Source organism: Leopardus geoffroyi, chromosome B1, assembly GCF_018350155.1.
Source record: "Leopardus geoffroyi isolate Oge1 chromosome B1, O.geoffroyi_Oge1_pat1.0, whole genome shotgun sequence".
Taxonomy (NCBI): domain Eukaryota; kingdom Metazoa; phylum Chordata; class Mammalia; order Carnivora; family Felidae; genus Leopardus; species Leopardus geoffroyi.
Window position 1 is genome coordinate 204,173,221 of NC_059327.1, and position 24,143 is coordinate 204,197,363.

At 48.9% G+C, this 24,143-nt stretch overlaps 1 protein-coding gene across 6 annotated transcripts in view; it reads right to left on the reverse strand.

Moving 5' to 3' along the window:
• Positions 1-7,041: 7,041 nt before the first annotated feature.
• Positions 7,042-24,143, reverse strand: part of RNF4 (ring finger protein 4) — a 31,416-nt gene continuing 14,314 nt past the window's right edge. For 3 of the 6 annotated variants that reach the window (XM_045474784.1, XM_045474787.1, XM_045474785.1), the window contains 7 exons: positions 21,971-22,085; positions 19,604-19,683; positions 15,077-15,145; positions 11,042-11,051; positions 10,471-10,630; positions 9,826-9,874; positions 7,042-9,244 (listed from right to left, as the gene is read on the reverse strand). In XM_045474784.1, the coding sequence (XP_045330740.1) occupies positions 9,095-9,244; positions 9,826-9,874; positions 10,471-10,630; positions 11,042-11,051; positions 15,077-15,145; positions 19,604-19,683; positions 21,971-22,085 (633 nt within the window). In that variant the 3' untranslated portion in view covers positions 7,042-9,094. The remainder of the gene's footprint in view (positions 9,245-9,825; positions 9,875-10,470; positions 10,631-11,041; positions 11,052-15,076; positions 15,146-19,603; positions 19,684-21,970; positions 22,086-24,143) is intronic. The other 3 variants (XR_006711628.1, XR_006711627.1, XM_045474786.1) reach the window with 3 other exon arrangements.

Consider the following 24,143-nt stretch of genomic DNA (forward strand, 5'->3'; position numbering starts at 1 on the left):
AAAAAATATATCATGCAAGAATGAAAGTAAAATAACGGCGTTTTCAGATTAACAAAAATAGAATTTATTGCCAGCAGGAATTCACTAAAAGAAATACTAAAAGAAGTTCACTGGGCATAAGGAAAATTATTCCAGATGGAAATGGAAAAAGAATAAAGACCATAATAAATGGTATATATGAAATAACATATACATGGAATTTTATATCTATGTAATACAGAGATCTGATAGATTATTTTATACTAGCTTTTTTATTTAAAAATTGTCTGGGTGGCTCAGTCGGTCATGATCTCACGGTTCGTGGGTTAGAGCCCTGTGTCAGGCTATGTGCTGACAGCTCAGAGCCCGGAGCCTGCTTCAGATTCTGTGTCTCCCTCTCTCTCTGCCCCTCCCCCACTCCCACGCTGTCTCGCTCTGTCTCTGTCTCTCAAAAATAAATAAATGTGAAAACATTTAAAAAATTGTGGTAAAATATATATACAAATTACCATTTTAGGAGTGCCTGATTGGCTCAGTCAGTAGAGCATGTGACTCTTGGTCTCAGGGTTGTAAGTTCAAGCCCCATGTTGGGTGTAGAGATTACTGAAAAAGGAAAATCTTTTTTTTTTTTTTAATGTTTTATTTTTGAGAGAAAGAGTGTGAGCAGGAGAGGGGCAGAGAGAGAGGGAGACAGAGGATCTGAAGAGGCTCTGTGCTGAGAGCAGAGAGCCCAATGGAGGGCTTGAACTCCTGAACCATGAGATGATGACCTGAGCTGAAGTCAGATGCTCCACCAACTGAGCCGCCCAAGTGCCCCCCCAAAAAAATTTTTTTCAAAAACCTACCATTTTTATCTTTTCAAGCATACATTTCAATGGCATTAGCTACATTTGCAATGTTGTACAATCATCACCACTACCCATTTTCAGAAAGTTTCATCATCCCAAATGGAAACTCTGTACCTATTAGATACCTTCCCTTCCCTACCTCCAGTCCCTGGTAACCTCTATTCTAATTTGTCTCTATGAATTTGCCTATTCTAGGTACCGTATGTAAGTGGAATCATACAATATTTGTACTTTTATGTCTAGCTTATTTCACTTAGCATAATGGTATCAAGGCTCATCCATGTTGTATCAGAATTTCATTTCTTTCTAAGGCTGAATAATATTCTGTTGTGTGGATATACTATACTTTCTTTACCCATTCATCTGTTGATGGACATTTGGGTTGTTTCTGCCTTTTGGCTGTAGTGAATAATGTTGCTATGAACACTGATGTACAGGGATGTTTAAGTCCCTGCTTTCAATTCTCTTGGGTATCCACCTAGGAGTTGCTGGATCATGTACTAATTCTATATTTAACTTTTTGAGGAACCACCAAACTTTTTAAGAGAAGCTTCCCCATTTTATAGATCTACCAGCAATACACAAGGGGTCTAATTTCTGCACATCTTTGCCAATACTGTTTTTTTGATAACAGCCATTCTCATGGGTGTGAAGTGTGATCTCTTAGCGGTTTTTGATTTACTTTTCTCTGGTGACTAATGATGTTGAGTTCCTTTTGGGTACTTATTTTCCATTTGTCTATCTTATTTGGAGAAATATCCATTGCAGTACTTTGCCAGTTTTTAAATCGGGTTGTCTGACTTCTTGTTCTTGTTGAGTTGTAGGAGCACTGTAAATATTCTGGTTATTGTCTTATAGGATAGATGGCTTGCAGTTTTCTCCCATTCTGTGGGTTGTCTTTTCACTGTTCCTTTGAGGCACAAAAAATCTTAACTTTGTCAAATGTTTCTATTTTTCCTTTTTTGTCGCCTGTGCTTTCGGTGTGATATTTAAGAAACCATTGGCAAATCCAAGAAAAATATAATACAAAATTTACCACTTGAATCCTTTTTTTTTCCACTTGAATCCTTTTCAACTGCACACATTGTACAAGTTGTTTTCAATTTTCCTCTATGTTTTCTCCAAAGAATTTTTAAAAAATGATTATTTTTGAGAGAGAGAGAGAGAGAACGTGATTGGGGAGAAGGCAGAGAGAGAGGGGGACAGAATCCCAAGCAGGTTTTGTGCTGTCAGTGCAGAGCTGGACTTGGGGCTCGAACTCACGAACCGTGAGATCATGACCTGAGCCGAAATCAAGAGTCAGATGCTTAACTGACTGAACCACCCAGGTGCCCCAAGAATTTTTTTAATGTGTTTTTTTTAAGTTTTTTTTTTAATGTTTACTTATTTCTGAGACACAGAGAGACAGAGCATGAGTGGGGGAGGGGCAGAGAGAGAGAGGGAGACACAGAATCCGAAGCAGGCTCCAGGCTCTGAGTTGTCAGCACAGAGCCCGATGTGGGGCTCAAACTCACAAACTGTGAGATCATGACCCGAGCCAAAGTCGGTTGCTCAACCGAGCCACCCAGGTGCCCCCCCAAGAATTTTTTTTAAAGCAAGCTCTACACTCAACATTGGGCTCGAACTCATGACCCTGAGATCAAGAGTCAGATGTTCTACTGAGCCAGCCAGGCACCCCTTTTCTAAGAATTTTATGATCTTAGCTCTTAAATTTAGGTATTTGATCAATTTTGTATTAATTTTTGTATATGGCTTAAAGACTCAATCAACTTCATGTTTGTGCACGTGAATATCCAATTTTCCAAGCACCGTTAGAGACTTCTCCACTGAATGGTCTTGAAACCCTTGTTGACATTTGATCATTTGATCACAGAGGTGAGGAATCATTTCTGGGCTCTCAATTTTATTCCACTTATCTATTTATTTATCTATCCTTATTCCAGCACCATAGTGTTTAATTCCTGCACCTTTATACGTTTTCAAATTGTGAAGTCTTCCAACTTTGCTCTTTTTCAAGATTGTTTTAACTATCTTGGGTCCCATGAAATTCCATACATATTTTAGGATGGATTTTTCCATTTCTATAAATAAAAATGCCATTGGTGTCTGAGAGGGATCGCACGGATTCTGTGTATTGTTTTGGATAGTATTGCCTTCGTAACAATCGAAAAGTCTCCCAATCCATGAGCATATGGTATCTTTGTACTTAGCTTTCTTTCTTTCAGCAAGATTTTGTAGTGGTTTCTTTCAATGTTTCAGTGTACACTGTAAGGATTTTACTTTTTGATGCTATGAAATGGAATTGTTTTAATTTCCTTTTCAGGTTGATCAGTGTATTCACTAATTTGTGAATTCATATCCTACAACTTTGCTGAGTTCATGCAAGCACTAATAGTTGTTTACGTGTATTGTGGATTCTTTAGTTTTCTACTGTCGTGCCGTGGGCAGATACTTTTCCTTCATTTCCAATGTGGATGCCTTTTCTTTCTTGCCTAATTGTTTTAGCTAGAACTTCCAGCATGATGTTGGATAGAAGTGCTGAAATTAAGCATCCTTGTCTTATTCCTGATCTTAGGGAAAAAGCTTGGACTTACCATTGAGTATCTTTGCTGTGGGCTTTTCATATATGGCCCTTACTATGTTGAGGTAATTTCCTCCTGTTCCTGGTTTGAGTGTTTTTGTCATGAAAGGGTGTTGGGAAACACTTTTCCTGCATCAGTTGAGGGGCTCATATGTTATCTTTCCTTTCCTCATCTATTAATGTAGTAATTGTATTGATTTCCATAGGTTGAGTCCCTCTTGCATTCCTGGAGAAAGACCCACCTGGTTATGGTGTGTAATGCTTTTAGTATGCTCCTAAATTCACTGCGCTAGCCATCTGTTTAAGATTTCTGCATCCAGGGGCACCAGGGTGGCTCCGTCGGTTGAGCATCCGACTTTGTTTCTGCTCAGGTCACGATCTCATAGTTTCGTGAGTTCGAGCCCCACATCGGGACCTGCATGGACGGTGCAGAGTCTGCGTGGGACTCTCTCTCTGCCCCTCCCCCACTTGTGCTTTCTCTCTCAAAAAAATTTCTGCATCCATATTCATAAGAGATATTACTCTGCAGTTTTCTTGTCCTGTAGTGTCTTTGTGTGGCTTTGGTATCCGGATAATACCGACCTCAGAATGAGTTAGGGGGTGCTCTCTTGAATTTTTTGTTAGAGTCCAAGAGAGTCGTCTTCTATGTGTTTGAGAGAATTTACTAGTGAAGCCATTTGGTCTTGCACTTTCAGTGCTTCCGTCTCACTTTGCACAGGCCCACTCTTATTTTCTATTTGGAGTCCGTGTTGGTAGTCTGTAGCTCTAGGAACTTATCCATTTCATCTACATTACCCAATTTTACAGATGTTCTTGGTAGTATTTTATAAGCCTCCATACTTCTGTAAAGTTCAGTAATGTCCTCTCATTGCTGATTTTAGCAATTTTGTTCTTTGTCTAGCTAAACACTTGCCAATGTCCTTGATCTTCTCAAAGAAACTTCTGGTGTCCTTGGTTTTCTGTATTCCATCGTCAAATTCCTTTATCTCTGCTTTAATCTTTGTTATTGCCTTCCTTCTAGCTTTGGTTTAGTTTGCTGTTCTTTTTCTAGTTTTTTAAGACATACAAGTAAGTTATTGATTTGACTTCCTCTTTTAATGTATACATTTATAGCTGTAAGCAACCCCTAGGCACTGCTTTCACCACACATTTTTGTTTTGTTTTGTTAAGGTCACATTTTCTTTCTTCTCGAGGTATGTTCGAATGTCCGTTGTGATTTCTTCTTTGACCCCACCGGTTGTTTAAAAGTGTGCTTTAAGGGGCGCCTGGGTGGCGCAGTCGGTTAAGCGTCCGACTTCAGCCAAGTCACGATCTTGCGGTCCGTGAGTTCGAGCCCCGCGTCAGGCTCTGGGCTGATGGCTCAGAGCCTGGAGCCTGTTTCCGATTCTGTGTCTCCCTCTCTCTCTGCCCCTCCCCCGTTCATGCTCTGTCTCTCTCTGTCCCAAAAATAAATAAACGTTGAAAAAAAAAATTTTTTTTTAAAGTGTGCTTTAATTTCCACTTAGTTGTGGGTTTTCCTGAAATGTTCAGTAATTCTACACGTAAGTATATGCCCAACAGGTATGGTAGCAAAACTGCACCAAAAGACACACAGAATGTTCACTCTGGGCTATTAATAGCCCCAACACTGAAATGACTGAAAGAATGGATAAGCTGAAGCATACTCGTCTGCAGAAATACCATGCAGCAAACAAAATGAATACTGTACGTGACATGAATGCATTTCACAAATGTAACACCGAGGAACAGGAGCCCCAACCCCGGTGCATATCAAATAGTTTCAGCTGTCTGAAGCTCAAAGAACAGGTCAAACAAAATTACGTGGTTAAGGTTGCATGTTTTGGTAATTAAACCAGAATTAGAGTCAAAGCAGTCCTGGCCATCACAGTCAGTATAGCGATTCCCCCAGGAGAGAAGGCAGCGTGTACTGACTGGGAGGAAGGACAAGCAGGAGCTTCTAAAGTGGCAACAACGTTGTTTGTTGTTGCGGTTGGTTGTTTCATGGGCATCTGACTTATGGTAATTCACTGAGCTATACTTTTGAGGTAACTCAGTGAAGTGCGCTCTTTTGTGTGCTATATTCCACAGCATAAAAGATAAACAAATAGAACGCCCTTGTGTTGGTTAACAACCTTAAATACCTCATAAAAGCAAAGGCAAATACTTTCTGGAGTCAACCCACTTTCAATCCAGTTCTCAAATAATTTTCGGACTGTGTACCAATTTACGTGGGCTCAAAATAAGGGAGAAAAAGTTCACGAGACACACGAAGAAATCATTAGTGAGAGCCACAAAGACTTTGGATACTGGAGTTAACATATACACAACATAAAACTGACAAAACTGATTAATGATAAAAAAAAAATTGCTGCAGCCATTAATTAGCTTCTAAGAGGAGACTATGAACAACCTTATGCCAAAATCTTGTAGAGATGAAATGTATGAATTCCCAGAAACCTGTGACTTAACAGACAAAAAGAGTGAATTCTCAAACATGGGAAAAACACATCAGTATTTTAAAATCGTTCCTCAATGAAAACAACAGTTCAGAGATAGTATTAATGAGCTCCACTTCAGTCAAGGAGTAACTCAAAATCAGGATACAGAGAATACTCTGTAGTCTCTCTGTAGGAACTAACCTTACTTTGAAACCAAAACCTGGCAAAGACAGAGTAGGACAATGGTAGGTCATTGTAACGTGTAACATGGATCTTAAGAAACCATAAGCCAAATATTGGTAAAACAAGAAGACAAAATATCATGAGCAAGATGGATTTATCCAAGAAATGCAAGGCTGGCCTACCTTGGTGTACATTAGAGAAAGAACGTACATCACCTCCCCTTTCCCTAGAACGCTTTTGGGCCTCGAAGACTGCAGCTCAGCGTCCCTTCTTGCTATCCCGGGGACTCCTGTACCTGACCTCCAAGTTTTGACTTTTCACTGGCTTGATGGGACAGTCTCCCTCAAGGAATGCATACCCCAGAAGGGCAGCAATATTCGTGGGTTTACTCGATACCCACCAGAGCCAACTGCAATACTGGGGCGTGACAAGCGTGCAGGGAGTGTCTGAGTAACTGCATTTTCCTCTGATCGAACTGGTCTCCAGCTGAAGGTGTGCCTCTAATCTCTATCTCTGGGGCCCCTGGACAGGCGTGGGGACAGGTGGAGGCAAGCTCTTCTACCACCAGCAGCAGCCCATTCACTCCCTCGTCCCACCTTTTCCGGCACCGATCACCTGGGGCACGCCATGCTCTCCTGGGCCCCCCACCCAGGCGTGGAAGGCAAAGTCTGTGTCTGGGTGCTTGAGGCAGGGAGGGGCACCGGGCAGTCAGACTCCCGGGTCCATCTGAGTCCACGCAGCTCACAGCTCTTCCCCTGCAGCCAGCCACGTTTCCTAGAGCAGAGGTGCAGATTAATCCTGCCTGATCAAGGATTCCAGGGCTTGGGCTTGTGGTTCCACTCCCAGGAATGACCTCTGGTCTGGCCTGCTGGTTTCTGGATCGGTAGCCACACAAACAACTTTCCTGCACACATGGACAGAACAGGCTAAACCTGAGGCAGACAGGAATCACACATCTTGCACAAAGGGGGAGAAAATCCATCCCAAAGAGCAAATGAATGCACTAAAGAGATCTGGCTCAAATTAATGATTTTATTTCCATCCGTAACACTAGTAGAGGAGTCAAAAACAGACTGATGTACATGGATATAGTTTAAATGTAACAAAGAAAGATCTGAACTATGTACAATGAAGAAAGGAAAATGGTTCTTTTTCTTACCAACCTATTTTGCAGTTTCTGAATAGCAGAAACTAAACATTTTTTCCCAATTTAGTATGAAGGAATACAACCTAATAATCAACCATTTGTCCTTAAGCACAAAACTTAAAGGAGATTTGGGCTGCACGGTCGTCCTGGGTTCTGAAGTCTGGGCACTGTTGGCACAGAACAAAAGAGGTTCCATGAAGCCCAGAGGAACTTAAAGGCAATGATGTCCAATCAGAGGGCAGACACACCCAGCATCAGGCCGATGGGAACTGACGTCCTGCCCTCCTTGACTCCAAGTAGAAAATTATTACTTTCATCCAAATTAACCAGAAGTGAGCCAAATAGTTAAAAGTCAGAATGAAGAATAAAACAAATTTTTTTTCACACAGAGGAGGGACACTCCTTCAGCCCCGTTTAAAGTGAATTCCGTGCCGAGTCCCTGCTCCTTCAGAAGGGTAAACTGAAGGTCAGTTATTGCTAGCAAAGCCAGAGAAGGCCCCTTCCCCACCTTGCAGCTGTTTCACACGAAGAGGCTGGTGGTTTGGCTAGAAGCCCTCTGAGGAGGGTGCAGAGGCCAAGGCGGGCGGCCGCAGCAAGGCCTCTCCCCCGCTGGCTGCCCCCAGGCCCTGTGCCATGAGGGGCAGTCAGGTCACCCTGTTGCCTCCTTGAGGACCAAGATGTTCACACCGAGGGAGCTGAGCAGAGCGTGTTATCTGGGTCGCTTGGGGAGAAGAGGCCGCCATACTTTGCCAACCAAACCTATGGAGCAGTCAAAAGCCCAAAAGGTCAGAAGAGCAGCTTCTGAAATGAATGTCAGCCGGTGTGGGGGTGTGGGCGAAAGCCAAGGCGGAGCCCAGCTAGTATCAGGTGGGCCGAACTCTTTGAAACTCAGGGGAGCCGGACTTGGACAACAGCAGGGATGTGGGTGGCTGGTAAGGCCTCACGTACTGCCACCAGCTCTGTCTTTACACTCGAGTGGACATTAGGCAGTGGGAACTGAGGACCAGAGGGCCTGTGGCAAACACAGGACAGATCTGATCGGAAAAGAGAGAGGATATCCAACCACATGTCTGCCCTATATACCTTGCACGGCCTGCACCAGGTGAAAAACTATGGGGCACGGGCTAAGTTCCTGAGAACAGGTGGTGAATAGGACGGGATGTGACAGGCACCACTCCACGGGCAACATGAGGCCTCTGAGGGGACACTAACAGTGCTACATCTCCTGTGCTGCTGGAAAGTAGGCAAAGAACAGGCTTTATTGCACATTTCGTTCTTAGGAAACCGGGAGTTGCCCTGTAGAGAGTCTCCTGGTCTGCAGCATCCCGCACACATCACTGCTGAGGTGTGGGTGGAGTCACGGGGCACCCCAGACTCGCCAGGGAAGAAAAACGCCCGGTGGTGGGTCTTTCTAGGGCTGTGCTCACACCTGTGGTCCTCGGGCCAGATGGACCTGGTCTAGCTCGGTCGCTGAGGCGGACTGACGCCAGGGACGACAGAGCCCGCCTGGGAGAGCCGGGCCAGCCCCTTGATGACACTGCCAGGAGGAAGCTGGGGCAGACTTTCCAAAAGGGGAAAATTTCTTGGCAGACATGCAGGCTCCAGAAAGAGGTTGGAACCACGATTCTCAATTCCGATGCGCCTAACTCCCTCTTTCCTACCCTGGAACCAGGATGCCCAGGGGGGCAGAGGTGGGGACCCCCGCCTGGACCCTGGCTCCAGCTCCACCGCAGTAAACCGGAGGTAACGAAAGGGTCTAAGAGCGGGTTTGAAACAAAAGAGCAGTTTACATATCAGACGTTGGCTCTGAAATAGTCTTTCTGAGCTCAGGAAATTGAGGCAGAGAAGCCATGAAAGGCTTAGTGGAGGACCCAGCCCGGCTGTCTGTCCGTCTGCCTCTCCTGACACTCTCCACACTTCATATATAAATGGGGTGGTATCGTTTGTGGTTGATCTTTTTCCTGCAAGTTGGGCAAGTGTTAGCATTCTTAAGGGAGTCACGGAGGCACTGGCTACAAAAGACGTGGCCGCATTCTGTAGAAACGATGAGACGTCCGTTCTGTACAATCTAGAAAACACAAGAAGGAACAGCCTTCACGTGTGCCCTGGTCCCACGGCGGCAGAGAGCCCCACTTCTGCTGTGACAAGGGGAAGAAGGGCTGGGCAGCTCTGCAGGACTGAACACACCTACTCGCCCTGCAGCGTCGGGCGACTACGACAGGGTCTCTAAGGCCCAGGGCAGAGGCGGGAGCCACTCTCCCGGCAGCAGCCACCCAAGGGTTGTAGGGACCCCAGGTGCCCGCACCCACAGGCCTGCTGAGGCCCAGGGCTGCCGTGTGGGCACACAGGGCGGTGCTGGGGGGCGCAGGGGCCACGGGAAATACCGGCAGCTTCTGCTTAGGCTGGGACAGGAAACACACAGGACTGGTGTGCTCAACGGGGGCCAGGGCTGAAGGCTGCAGGGCCCAAAGAGAAGCTGGCACGTTCTCCCCTCACACACAGATGTGTGACAGGCCACACACAGCGGCCACGCGGACTGCAGAACAGAGGTGTCAAATGCCACCTAACGAGAAGATCCTCTCTGCCCGCTTCTTCCACTGAAGCAGTGTGGACACCAGGAGCTAGGAAGACACGGCAGAGCCAGCTTACCTCAGAGTACCCGTCCATGCAGATCGGACAGCTGACAGTACCAGAGGGCCTACAATCACAGAGCTTCGGGTCAGTTCCTCAGCAACCCCCACCATTCAATCCCTCAGAGTGGCTTCACAGAAGCGGCCCAGATCCCCCCTTGGCACAGGCATCGGAAGCCCCCCAAGAAGGCCAGCTGCCCCAAGGGGGGCGCAGCAGGGAGGCGAGAGGGGAACAAGAGAAGACGCCCTGTCCTCCCCGACCCAGGCTGTACTCTCTGCCTCCCCATCTGGGGCAGGGGCTGTGCCCAGCCCCTCTGAGCATTCCTAGTGCAGGACACGGGAAGCCACTGGATCTGTCCTTCACAGCAGGTGGCCCAGGGATGTCCACACCCACCCTGCCCATGCCGGGCACACCCTCGTCCCTCCAGGAACGGCTGAACCAGCTCTGAATCCAGCCCCGCCCGTCCCCAGCTGCTGGGCAGCTGCTCCAAGAAGACGTTCTCGAGCCACGGGCTCACAGAGCTTGGGCAAGGTCCAGTATTTCCAATGGTCTACCCCCTGAGAAATGGAGGTGGGGGGAGAGAGGATTCCCCTCTCCAGGGGACGAGGGGACCCACGGGGCCAGAGGCTTCTGGTGAGGAAGCAGGGTGGTGGGGGCTGGCACCTGAGTCCTGCGGCTGCCTCCTCCCTGGCGTGTCTAGGAGTGTGGGTGGTCACGTACACATCTCTGTCCCTGGACACCTCCTCGTCATCACTGCTCACCACACAGCTGTCAGCATGGTCCTGGCGCGGCCGCCTGGCGTTCCTCCTCGGCCGCCTCCTTTCTAAGAGAGGAGTCCATGCTCAGGGCAGGGTCGCCAGCCCCATCACCTCACCACTCCCTTCCCACCGGGAAAGGCCAGCGCCAACCCGAGAGGCACAGCACCACACCCAGAAGGTCCTGCCCAGCTATACAGAGGCCACCCTCCGGCCTTCCCAGGAGGAGCCCCACCTCTGCCACGAGCAGGTGCCTGAGCAGTGGGGAGTCCAAGGCGGTCAGCCTTCTCTAAACTCCAATGGGACCACAGCTCCACCCTAGGGGTGCTGTCTTCTCAGCGAGCACAGGGCACTGACCGCAGGGGTCTTCCCGCCTGGCATTCTCGCACCCACAGGCCTGGCAAGGCCTTTGGCGTTACACCCCTCACCCACATCAGTTCTGTACCCAAACCCAATGAAAGAGAGAGGAAACCACTTACCATCAACAATCTATTAAAACGGAGGAAAACAAAAGAGAAAAGGAACATCAGTACGACATAAAATACTCTGTATATTTCAAAAAAACTTAAATGACACAATTGAAGCATTTCTTATTTCAAATGCAAAAATCCTCAGGGGACCAGTAAAGCCTCCCCACCCCAGGGGACGGGACAGGTGCAGGAGAGGGCCTGCCCCTGCCCAGCACTGAGGAGGTCTGGACACCTCCCCTCCAGTAAGGTGCGTCCTGGGTGCCTCCGCCTCCTGGCAGCTGGCACGCTGTGTGCCTCGGCCTGCCACACGCCGAGTGAGTCGGAGCTGCCAGCCTCGTGACCTGAAAGTTACTCACCATGTGGGAGGTGCTGGCTTTCTCTTCCGGAGAACAGAGGCACCAGCGCCCCCAGCTCACCGCGGACACGGAGCCCAGGACTAGGTCCGTATGCTCTCCTTGTCCGGTGGGCCAGTGACAAGCATCTTGTTCCATGAACCTTTACTGGGAGGAGGGTGTGCAGTACTTATGCTGGGATATAATCAAGTAATTAAACAGAGCAGGGCGTGCAGGGACTAACGAGTGGCACACGAAGGGCTGAGACCACCCTGACTCCGTTCTCCAGAAACACACACGAGTTACTGAGAACCTGAGGCCGCCATCGGCTACTCAGCAGAACTTACACTAGGATTACTATGCTACAATAGTTTCATACCCCATGGCTTCAACCCTCTCTGAGCTCCTATACCTGTCTGTCTACGGTGTCACCAGTGGCACACCTCTTCCTCTTGTTCGTCACAGGCCATCACCTATTTCAGGAAAGCCCCACTGCCCACCTCTCTTTGGCTGACACCATGGCAGAGGGCATGCTGTCCTGCCCTGCAGAAACCAGAAACTCTCTTCATCCCAACTCCCCATGGCAGGGATTCTGGACACAAACTAAGTTCCACCAGTGAGACAGCACCAATTTCAGCCGCTGGAGGTGGACACGGCTGGCAATATCAACAGGCAGTCCTGGCCCAGGCTGCAGTGTCCTTGGCCCAGGCCCCTCCTCCCTAGCAAGGGGCTAAGGTATCGGTTCCTTGAACCCAAGGAGATCAGTGCAGGTGATGGCTCCCATCTCCTGACCCTCTGCTTGGGGCGGAGGTAACGGTCCCATGGTGGGTCAAGGCCAAGATGTCTAGGGTTATTCCTAGAGTCCTGCTCCTCCAGCCCTTTCAACACCAAGAAACATCTCCTCCCACGTATTAAAATCCATTTATGCTTTAGAACTAGAGCGGATTCAGTTTTCCAACCTGAACCATGACAGATACAAGTAGCCATCCCAGAAAGGAGGGTCTAAGCATAAAGATCTTCATTTTCCGGATGAGAACATAACCCACGTTACTACTGAAGGCACCCCCACCTCCCCCTAGAGGAGGCTGAACTGCGGAACTATGAAAGTGGGGGACTGTCAATCTCATTATTGGGATATTTACTAGAAAAAAAGCTTGGGCTGACAGGAGGTGCAGTCCCCATGAAGTCTACAGAAAGGGAGCTCTGAACTTAACCAAGAACAGAAGGAAAATCTGCTGTGGGCAGGGACGATCCCAGCTTTCCAGCACCCCAACACTGCCTCGCTTCCTTTGCCAAGATGGGTCATTCGATTAAGTGCGGACACACCTGGAAGAAATATGGCGTCACTGGCTCCCGGGAAACCAGTGTGTGGGAACCAGGTCTCCACAGGCTCTTGCGAGTCAGACCCAGCTCACTTGCAGGGAGTGCCAAGCTCAGGCCAAACGTCAGCCTCTGGGGAGGTACACACAGCTGCCTAGTCCAAGGCTCAGGACAGGCGTTCCTTACCTAACCACTGGGTAAACGAATACACAGTGGCCAGAGAGCTCCCCTCACTGGTGATGACTCGGTCCCCATCCTCAACAGAAAGCCTCAGAGATGAAGTTTCTTGCCCCAAGGGCAGAAAACAGTGGCACCACAGCCTGGCTGAGGGACATGAGACGCTAGGCCTGGTGCTTGGGCCAGCCAGCAGCTGAACCATATCAAATTCCAGAACCCCTGTAAGGTGCCTGCGAGCACCCTGGAATGGCCCTTCCTCATAGCTGTGGCCCTGCAGGTCACACAGCGCTTGCCTGGTGGGGAGAAGAGGGCAGCTCTGGAGCCTCTCATGTGGCCAAGAGGCCTTTAAAAGCAACAAAACACCAACCCCCCAACCCCCTGGTCTGAACAGCTGAGTTAGTACCGTGGCAAGTGGCCTCCCACAGCCTGCTTCACCTTTGGGTCTGGCTTCCCATTCTTGACTGTGGAATAAAGCACAGGGCGGAGCGCTGAGAGACAAGTGAGGCATTCGGAGTACGAACAACCCACAGCAGACCCCCGCTGCCGCCTGCTTTCACACCAGGGCACACAGACTCCAGGCCGGTCACGCGAAGGCCCTTTGAGTTTCTGAAGCACAGGTGGGCCTTAGAACACCCACAAGTGCGGACACCCATGTCACAGGCTTCTGGTCAAGCCCTCCTTCTACCAGTAGACGCAACCCCTGGCATTCTAGGCACCTCCGGGGGCTGCAAGAATACTCTGGGTGAAATAACGGGACTGAGACAGGCAGCCTGGGGTCCTCTGCATGCAAGTGGAGCCCTGGCATCTCTGAGAATGCCTACGCGGCCAAGAGCTCAGCAAGCCACTTGCTTCAGGCAGCCTCCCCACTTGGCATGCTGCTGTACTGGGGAAAACAGCCACCTCCACCCACTGTGCACGAAAGCAGCTGCTCTTTGGATCCAACCGCTGCACGCAGCCCGCAGTGACGGATTTGTTAGTGCGGACCTGCCGGGAGGCCCAGGAACACCGGGCCTGCCACGAACATTGCAGTCACAGTAAGCAGCCCCTCCAGCACCACAGACAACCATTTCCCCCGTTCCTGGCCATGGTGACCAGCCCTTCTTTCTTACACGATTATGAAGTCACCAGGTGCCCCTCGGGCCCTTGACTATTCCCCTAGAGATGGACAGGACTCTGTCCCTGCCTGCAAGGGAGCTTCAGTTAAGCAGATTCTTTCCAGTCTCATGAATGAAAATAGGCAGGTATGGAGTGTAACACGAATAGTGTGACTCATAGGCACACCATGGAAACACATCACAAAGAGATTTCAGGGAAACCAACCTGACTTTAAAAGAAAAGTGCCCTGAAAACCTGAACTCACCTACTACCCCAGCTAAGAAGGCAGAAGGATGGAAAATACGAGCAGAGGTTTCCAATAAATGGCAGGCTAGTATTTCCACCAAATTTCCCACTGAAAACCACCAAAACAAGATAAAACATACGTACTTAAAAAAAAAAGGTGTATCAAAAAAAAATTATTTGTTCAAACTAAAGGCAATACAATAATCCAGAGGAAAAAAAAAAATACAGAAGATTCTTGAAAAATTGAAGCCTGGAACTCCTCGGTGGCTCAGTCAGTTAAGCGTCTGACTTCGGCTCAGGTCATGATCTCATGGTTTGTGAGTTCAAGCCCCGCATTGGGCTCTGTGCTGACAGCTCGGAGCCTGGAGCCTGCTTCCGATTCTGTGTCTTCCTTCCCCTCTGCCCCTCCCTGGCTCACACTCTGTCTCTCTCTCAAAAATAAACATTAAATTAAAAAAATAAAATAAAATAAATTGGAGCCTACATTTGAAAGCCTCACAGAGAAACCAAAGCCCAGGCAGGTTATCTAGGGAAGGCCAGCTGCTTTGTGCAGGCCATGTTCAAAGCAAGTCTCAGGAATTACCAAAGAACTGACACATGGAATGTATTTTCTGACCAATAATGCAGTAATTCAAAGAATCAGTAACAACAACAAAGGAAATAAAGAAAATCCCCAATGTTTCAAAGTTAAAAAACAAGTTTGATAAATATGTTGAATTGAATGTAAAATACTAATAACAAAATTTGTAGGATATAGCTTAAAAAGTATAATCGTAAATGCATTTACTGGAAAAGAAATGATGAAAATTAGTAAGTTAGAAAGACAGCAAAATAAACTCAAAGAAAGAAGCAACCATGAATGAAAAAAACTTACAAGAGAAAGGATCCACAAAGCTAAAAGTTGGTTCTCTGAAAGATCTAATAAACCTCTGGTGATACTAATCTAAAAAGACAGAAAACACAAATAACTGAAATCAGAAATGGAAAAGGAGACATCACTACAGATTCCACAGAACATTAAGACATTACAAACAAATTTATACCAATAAAAGTGAAAATTTTAGACAGATCGACCTTTGGCTCAGGTTATGATCTCGCAGTTCGTTGAGTTCGAGCCCCACCTTGGCTCTGTGCTGACAGCTCATAGAGCCTGAAGCCTGTGTCTCCCTCTGTCCCCACCCCCACTCTCTCTCTCTCTCTCTCTCTCTCTAAAAAATAAACACTAAAAAATAAAGCAATTTTAAAAAGGTGCAAAAATCGTATATATAAAATACTGGCAAACAGAATCTGGCAATATATAAAAAGAAAATATCACATCCACAATATTTAGTTGGTTTAACATTAATATCAATGTGAAGCACCTGAGTGGCTCAGTCAGTCAAGCATCTGACTCTTGGTTTTGGCTCAGGTCGTGGTCTCATGGTTCGTGAGTTCAAGCCCTACATCGGGCTCTGTGCTGATGGTGCACAGAGAAAACCAATGGAGAAAACCAATGAAATTCTTGACTTCTCCACTTCAACATATGAAAGGGGAAAAATTATCCTTCTATGAAGTGTTAAAATTCAGTACATGATTCATGACAAAACTTGCAGACCAACAGGAAATGGGAATTTCTCCAATCTGTAAAGGACGTGAACAGCAGCAACAAAACCTACCGCAGAGGGCTTATTTAATGGTTGAAGTCTGAAAAGATTCCTTCGGATTTGGGATGAGACAAGAATGTCCGGGACTGTCACCATTTTTATTCAGCCAGTGCTGAATTTTATTTCGCCAGGGTGTTAAGGTAAGAAAAAAAAGTAGAAAAGAACCAAAATTTGTTCTGTGCATAGAGAAATCCAAAAGACTTACAGATTAAGAATTGCTAGACTGAGAAAAGTCAATAGATAAAATCGATTAGCAAATAACAAAAAAGAGAAGGAAACTTTATACCATTTTTAGTAGTTTCCTAATCTTGCATGTATCTAGGAGTAACTCTTCTAACAAAAGACTTGCAAAACTAAAAGGAACACTGTAAGACTTTACTGAGGGGGCTAAAGACGCCCCCCTAGAACCACACACGAAAGGCAATTCACGTGGGTTACAGACCTACTCGCAGAAGGCAAAACAGTAACTGTCAGAATACAGCAACATTTTTATATGAAATTTTCTTCAGCAAATTGATAAATCCAACTATTAAAATTAAGAACCTCTTTACATAAATCAAAAAGGCAAACATTTGAGAAGACAGAAAACCTAACAGCAAGCTCATATCTGTCACTCGTAAAACAAAACAAAGCAGGAAGGGGTGCTTGGCTGGCTCAAATGGTAGAGTATGTGCCTCTTGAGCTCCAGCTTTTGAGTTCAAACCCCACGTTGGGAGTTGAGCCTACTTAAAAAAAAAAAAAAAAAAAAAAAACAACCCACAAGGCAGACAACCAAATGGGGGGAAGGAATGGGGAGAAGACAAGGAGTTGCTCTGTTCTAGATCAATTTCTCCAGCTATTGTAAAAGTTGTATGTACAACGTGTGGGTAAAAAGAAGATTTTTACAGGGGCGGCCGGGTGGCTCAGTCAGTTGAGCGTCTGACTTTGGCTCAGGTCATGATCTCAATCCATGAGTTCGAGCCCCGCGTCGGGCTCTGTGCGGACAGCTCAGAGCCTGGAGCCTGCTTCTGATTCTGTGTCTCCCTCTCTCTCTGCACCTCCCCCACTCATGCTGTGTCTCTGTCTCAATAATAAATAAAAACATTAACAAAAAGTTAAAAAAAAAAAAAAGATTTTTACAGACACTTCACAAAAGAGGAAAATGAACCACTAATGAACATGAAAAAGTGTTCAACCTTAAGAAGAATCAAGGAAATACACGTTAAAGCCACACAGGAAACTCCCAGGTTACCATGACTGGAAGCAAAGCGGCGGCAAGCACGTGGAGACAGAGGCCCCTCGAACACTGGCAAGAACGTCAACTAGCACAGCCCCTCTGGAAAAGAGGCATTAATCTGGTAAACATCAAAGATACACATGCCCTGGGATCCAGCAGTGACGGCCTTTTTTGGGTATGCATTGCCCAAAATAAAAGTTGGTTTGGAGAAAAAAATATCTAAGCAGAGATGGATTAAGTCTTATTGTACCTTACAGCATTTTTTAGTTCTCTTAATTCACTGGGGGTTTTGGCGGCTTTGGGGTTTTAGAGTTGGAAAAATCCAGTCTCTGTGAAATCTCTCATCAGAGGGCTCCCCGACATTCTGAAGCCGTGCCTGGACCCAGGTAAGTAGAGACTCTGGTCCTCAAGATATGGAACTAGCTACTCCCAGCAAGGCAGAAGAGGTACACCTGGCCTGTTCCCAGATTCCGGTAGAACTGGGAAGATCACCCCAATTTGGGAACAGATACATTTATCCATTCACATTCTCCTGCAGGGGAGGCCTGAGGTCACCCTGAACTTACAACTCATCTTGTCCTGAGTTAATACAATTACGTTTCCCATGTAGATCTGCTTAGAGCAAGAACTTCAGCCTTACATGTTAAAAACTGGCATTTGAATTTATTAAAATATACAACAAAAAGTAGAGAATAATTCGAATCAAGAGTGCTATGAAGTCCCAAACCATTATTTTATGGCTGGGAACACTGCGACCACGGTTAAGTCAAGTCCCAGGACCAAAATGACCAGTACATCTGGGACCAGAAAACCAGGACTCCCACCTCCCAGGCCCGCTCCCCCCTCTCCCCATCGCTGGCCTCTGGCCTGCCATCCACTCCTAGGACAGCTCCCCCAACCCTAACAGTCCTGTTCCATGTCTCCTGAGGACTTTCCATGCCCAGGGAAACACAGAGAAAGCAGGAAAGCTCACGAAGGAGCCCATGTAGGGAGGGCAGTCTGGTCATGCAAAAAAAAAAATACCCAAGGCATGAAAGGGGATTTCATGATGTTGGCATGTCACCCGACAGAAGCTGATCACCGTCTCCTTGAGGGCACGAAGGTCGAGCAGGATCCCGGCTATCCCCCCAGGGCTTGTCATGCTGCAGATGGGGAGGAGTATCACAGAAAAGAAGGACTCGGCACTGCTTCTAAGTGTCTATCAGCAACTGGGCCGCATGCTTTAGCCAAGGCACCAAAAGAAGCTATCCTTCCAGAACCCCAGGGAGCCCGCGGGACCAGCAGCAAAGTTGTGTACGTGTACGTACCTCAAAAAACACACCCATCGGGCCGAGGCAGAGACTACTGACAGCTAAGCCTACTCCCCACCTGTCTCAGAAAGTTCCAACTGATCTCCAGAGAACTACTGGCTCCTTTCTGGGAGCCGACGTCCCACCTGCGCACGCATCCAGGACCCGTGGGAGGCCGTTTAATAGCTCGGCGAGAACAGCTGCCTCTCCTCTGGGATGGGTGGGGTGTGTGTGCGCGCGTGTGCGTGTGGAACACAGGATAGGTTTTAAATCAAGGCCAGAGTCTAAACCTCTAAATCTGTCAAGACAGCTCCTCCTCGTCGCCCTTCTTTCCTTTTAAAGAAGTCCTGAAGCTTCTCAGTGCAACCTTCTTCTGAAGTTCCAAGCACAATCAGAGTAAGCCCAGGATCGGTGGGCCCCAAGGCCAGTGAACACTCAGCCGCTACTGAGCCCAGTCCTCGGTAGCGCCTGCCTCCCACTCACTCCACTCCACAAAGTACCTATCAGGACAGAAGGTGCTAGAGGCATCCCCGAGAGGCAAACGCAGCCTCAGGATGCGTCAGGGGCCAGGGACGGAGCAGCCGCCGCGACCCACACACAGCGGTACACCCCCACGTGGTGGAGGCGGCGTGCCAGACCACGCCCGCCGCCCGGACCAGGTCTCCCTCCTCGAGGGCCACAGAGGCGAGCGCGCTCTTTGCCAGGGTCCGGAGCTGGCGCCCCAGGAAGGGGGCTCAGGCAGGCTGCCGCCCTCCCTGGAGCCCTGACACAGCTGAGGCGGCAGGCAGCGGTGCAGGGCACCTGCGCCCCGTGAGGGGGCCCTCCTGGAACTGAAGAGATCGCCAGCTGTGAAGTGTAAACCCACATGTGCCCGGTACCCCCACGTGCCAGCCACCCGAACACGCACACAAGCCCGTGACACATCCCCACTCACGACGCGAAGGAGGCTGAGGAACTTAAGGCCGCGCAGCTGGTATCAAGGGTGGAACAGGGGGCTACCGAGGTGGGGTCTCGGGGCTCTCCCCACATGGTTTGTGTGCCAGCTGCAGAAAGGCCACAGTCACAATCGTTTACTGTCCACAGGCAGCAAAGCCACAACAAATGATTTTCTAGAAACACCTTCTATCTTGGGCTCTAGTCACTGGGTGCACGAGCTTCTTCGGCACAGGCCACTACTTGCGACCGAGGCCTTCTGAGGTTGACGCTGGCCCAGGGCCCGCAGCCGGAAGAGGCGGCTCCGTTCCAACACTTACCACGACAGAGTCGTTGTGAGTCAGGTCAACAACCACAGGCTCTAAAGATTCACAGGTCAGGTCCACTATTTCGTCTCCAGCTTCAAAACAAAGCATTTCAACAAGCATTAGGAGAAAAGTAAAGGCACACCGCTCTAAGCATGAAATGATTACAGGTATAAACCTGTGCTAAGCCCTACCAGAGGACAGAATGCAGAACCTCAGGACCTATCCCCTTTCCAGAGGTGACAGCCAATGAATGCCCTTCCAGAATGTTGCTGAGTGGCACTGTGTAGTTTTTACGACTGCACCGAGGGGTGAGGTCTGTGCGCATGCACACCTTTATCCCTGGGGCCTCCCCCCCACCACACAACCAGGCTTCTGTGTCCCCACCGGCCCCTGCACAGGGGAGGGGCAGTGACCTACCCGGCAGTGCTGGGGACATGTGGGGGACAGGACCAGGCATGCTCACCGCAGGGCCTTTCTCTTTGGGATGGATCCACCCACAGACCTTGTCGGGCTCAGCCACACACCCCCATCAGTTACGTTTTCATCTCCATTTAGCTCTCAAGTAGGACAAAGGAGGTATTTACTGATCTGTTAGCACCCCAATACGCCAAAATGGGCTGGGCCCGTTCCGCAGCTTGCCCTTGAGCCCTAGGATACATGGCAGTGTCCACGTGAGCACAGGACAAAGTGGGAAAAGACACGTGCCAAACAGCAGCATTTCTGTGCGGCAGGAAGGAGCAAATGGCAGAGGACAACTTCCATTTATATAAACTAAAAAAAGAAGATTTAGGATCATTTTTGCTTCTATTGTTACAGCACTAAGAAGCATGGGAGTAGGATTTTTAGAAGTATTTGTTTGGGGACAGTAACTTGTGATGCATCTAGTATATTCCAACTTGCTTTATTTTCTTATATTAAGAAGTTTCACAGGAATAAAGACCACAATATATGGTTGTGTCCAATGTATAATTTTTACAAAATGATCTATCTGTAAGTTTTTTAATGTTTATTTTTGAGAGAGAGAGAGAGAGAGAGAGAAGGAGTGGGGGAGGAGCAGAGAGAGGGAGACACAGAATCTGAAGCAGGCTCCAGGCTGAGCTGTCAGCACTGAGCCCAACTCAGGGCTCGAGCTCATGAACTGTGAAATCATGACCTGAGCTGAAGTCGGACGCTTAACCGACTGAGCCCCCCAGGTGCCCCTGACCTCCTCCTTTTTAAAGAACAGCCCACATACTGATACGCTCTCGGTCACAGAACTGTTTCTGTGTCGATGGACACAATCTATGGCTGCATAAATAGAAGCTGGACTCCAACGGGCAGCTTGTGCACACGGCCCTGTGCACATGCTGAGGTGGCCTGCGGTGAGGGGAGGGCTGGGCCAAATAGCAGTCAAGCCTGAGACCCCGAGCCCCTAGAAACCACTCATGTGCTCAGTGTCCCGATCGAGGAGCCTCCGGCGCTAGCCTCTCCTGAATGATGGCAGAGTTCAGATGCAGGGGCATCAACTTTGGGACAGAGGGGAGGGGATGGCAGGGGGGCCAGGGTCTCAGCCTCCAGGCTTTTAGGAATTCACAGATTTGAAACTCAGGAGCCACAGAGACGACACTGAGAATTTCACTTCTCTGAAGGGCCCATGAAATGTATCTCAAGACAAGCTGCATCTCTTTACATGTCAGTTTTCAAGCTTCGCAGTCATGAAATCAATCTTAACACACGCAGAGCACAGGGACTCAACTCAGGCCACTGGCCGTCCCCCTCAGCAGGCAGAAGGGGGGAAAAATCAATCTGGCCTCTGCCTATACCGGCCCACTCCAACACAGGCAGCTGTCAACAGATCTGCCTTCTCGGGAAATTCTGTATCTCAAAGAGAAAGAGAAAAGGAAATCGGAGAAAGGAAATCTGCTCACGAGGCAGAGCAAACTGGAGATGCAGTTTCGAGTCGAAAAGCTGGGCCCAGGGCCGTCTCACCCCCCTGCACGTTCCCAGAAGGTCAGCCCTGCCGAGAGGCTGTCGGAACCCGTGGAGGCCTTCGGATACCGCACAAAGCGGTTCTTGATCCAGTGCGCTTCCGGTTTTGAGCCGCGGCTCAAGTGGCGGAGTCCAGGGTCGCGTAGGTCTTACAGACACACGGACAGAAGCTAACCCTCGTACAGCAAGCGTTCTCTCACAAGCACTGATCTCAGTGACCTCGCGGACAACTGTACGAGCGGGACTAGGAGCACCCCATTTCGGAGGGGGCAGCGGAGGCACGCACAGGTGGTGCGGCTCCCACCAGGCCCCACAGCTGGGAGGCGGCAGTGCTGTACTCACCCAGGCACACCGTCCCCCACCAGCACCCCCCCACCCCGCCCCCGGTCACGGCGTCCCTGGCCATCTTACCGCTTTCCACAAGTTCTATGGGCTCTGCTTCCAAGGCCATCTCAGGGGTGGACGCTGCTTCCCGAGTTCGCTTCTGGGCTTGTCTAGAATTTACTGTCCCACCACGACGCTTTCTCTGAGGGTAACCCAGGGAAAGAAACAGTCGCATGAGCTCTGGCTGCTGACACAATTTCCATAACAAGAATAAAAGGTCAACATGGGAATGGCTCAACTCATCAGGAAGAGGAGGAGGCCAGTGAGCCAGCCTGAGGTGGGGGTCCTTTCAAAACCTGACATTCCTATCACTGAATATTTAGAGAGAAATAATACCAAACACATAGTGAATATGAATTCTACAAAGTAAAACTTCTGTTATATCAAACTATTGGTCTATCCAAAGTACATGCCACACCACTCTATAGAAGCCTCTGATCCAGGTCAAGGCTTGGCCAGAAATCCCTCCTTTTAACCAAAAAAAGTCACAAACCTGTCTTCCTCGGATTTGTGTTTGGTCCCATTGAGCCCTCTTTGTTTTTTCAACCCAAAGGCCCTCAGTTTCCCACATTTCTATCCACTGTGGAAACTGGGTCTTTTCTTTCAAAAACCTTTAACCTTTAGAGTACTATTCAGTGTGGTTTACACCCCAACAATCACCCCCAGAGCTCAAAGAATCAAAGTTCCCAGTGGCTGCCCAAGAGCCCTGCCTTCCGGAAAGCTCAGGCTCTTGGCTGGCCTAGCTGCAGTCCATACTCTCTGAACCAGCCTTCTTCTCAGACACATCCTTGAGCGCTGGCTTACCAGTAAGCTCCAGCTTTTCTGACCTGGGTGGCCCTGGAAGACAGGATGAGAACATGCCCTATACAGCCTGCCTTCCTCAAAAGAGATAGAACTTTTCACCTGACCCTGTCACCTTGTGTTCCCACCTTGCATGGCCCCAACCAATTCCTGGCTCCCTGTGTTTTGCGTTCTAACCGGCACTGGGCCCACTATGCTTCAAAATGGGTGAGCTGGGGCAGTCTAAACTTCCTCCTCCTCGGTACCAGCCTTGCAGAGCTGGCACACAGATTAGGTGACAGAGTGCGCAAAGTACTGAGCACAGACACCAGACGCCAACAATACCCTAACTGCTTACGTACCTTACTAAGCATTCTGTCTCTGGAAACTCTGGATGGACTGGACACTGTTGGTGAGATCTGCACAAGACCTAAGGGAACCCATCACTGGGCCCAACGCTCACTGGCTAGGCAACAGAGAGATGTCTGATTCTTGCTGGGTTCCAACGGCTCCTCAGTAGCAAATGGCAGCTTGAGGAGAGTCAGAAATCAGATTTGGGTTTAGCAATTTTCAGTGGATCTGAGGAGCCATCCCCAGGAGGGACCGGAGACAAGCCACTGCAATAGTTCAAAATTCTCCAGCGAGGAGCTGCTCTGCCCCTCAAGGGAGCTGACACCCCGGCCTCAGTGGAGTCTACAGGCTTCCCCAGCGGCCACCAGAACACCCAGGGCTGCTTCGTGCCTCTTTCTCTCTGAAGTTGCCCTTGCATTTTCCTTCCTCTGGAAGAGCCTAGTATTTCTCAGCAGATGCTGGTAAACAGAACCCCCGTGCCCCTCTGCAGCTACCTGTATGGTTTCTGGTCTCCACCGACGGAGGCGGGCAGCAGCCATGGGCCCTGGCCAAGGTCTAGGTGATGGAAAGAACCTATCATGGCTACTGCCGCAATGTGCACGCTCAACGCTCCCCCGCCCCACCCTACACCCCACAGCGGTCCTCTTCCCTGGCAGCTCTTCAAGCCCCTCTGTGCCTCGGCTACCCATTCCTCCCCTCTTCACTCGGCCAGTTCTCACACAGCTTTCAGAACCTATGCAGATGGCACCTCCATGACGAGGAGACCCCTCATCCCGCCAGCATGACCACATCAGGACCGACCCCTCGTAGGGCTCCCACCTCCTCCTCCAATTGCCCTCACCAGTGGGCAGGCAGCAGGTGGACATCAGCTCAGGGCCAGCCTCAAGAACCCCACGACATTTGCAGAGATCCTCCACTCTGTCCTATTACTCTCATCGTGGCTCTCCTCCTCCTGGCGAGCAGAGAGGCTCAGCCTCCAGTTTAAACTGATCACCTAAGTTATTTACACCGTTCCAAGGGAAGTTTAACCAACTTCTTCACACAATCACAGAAGAGACTATCTATATTG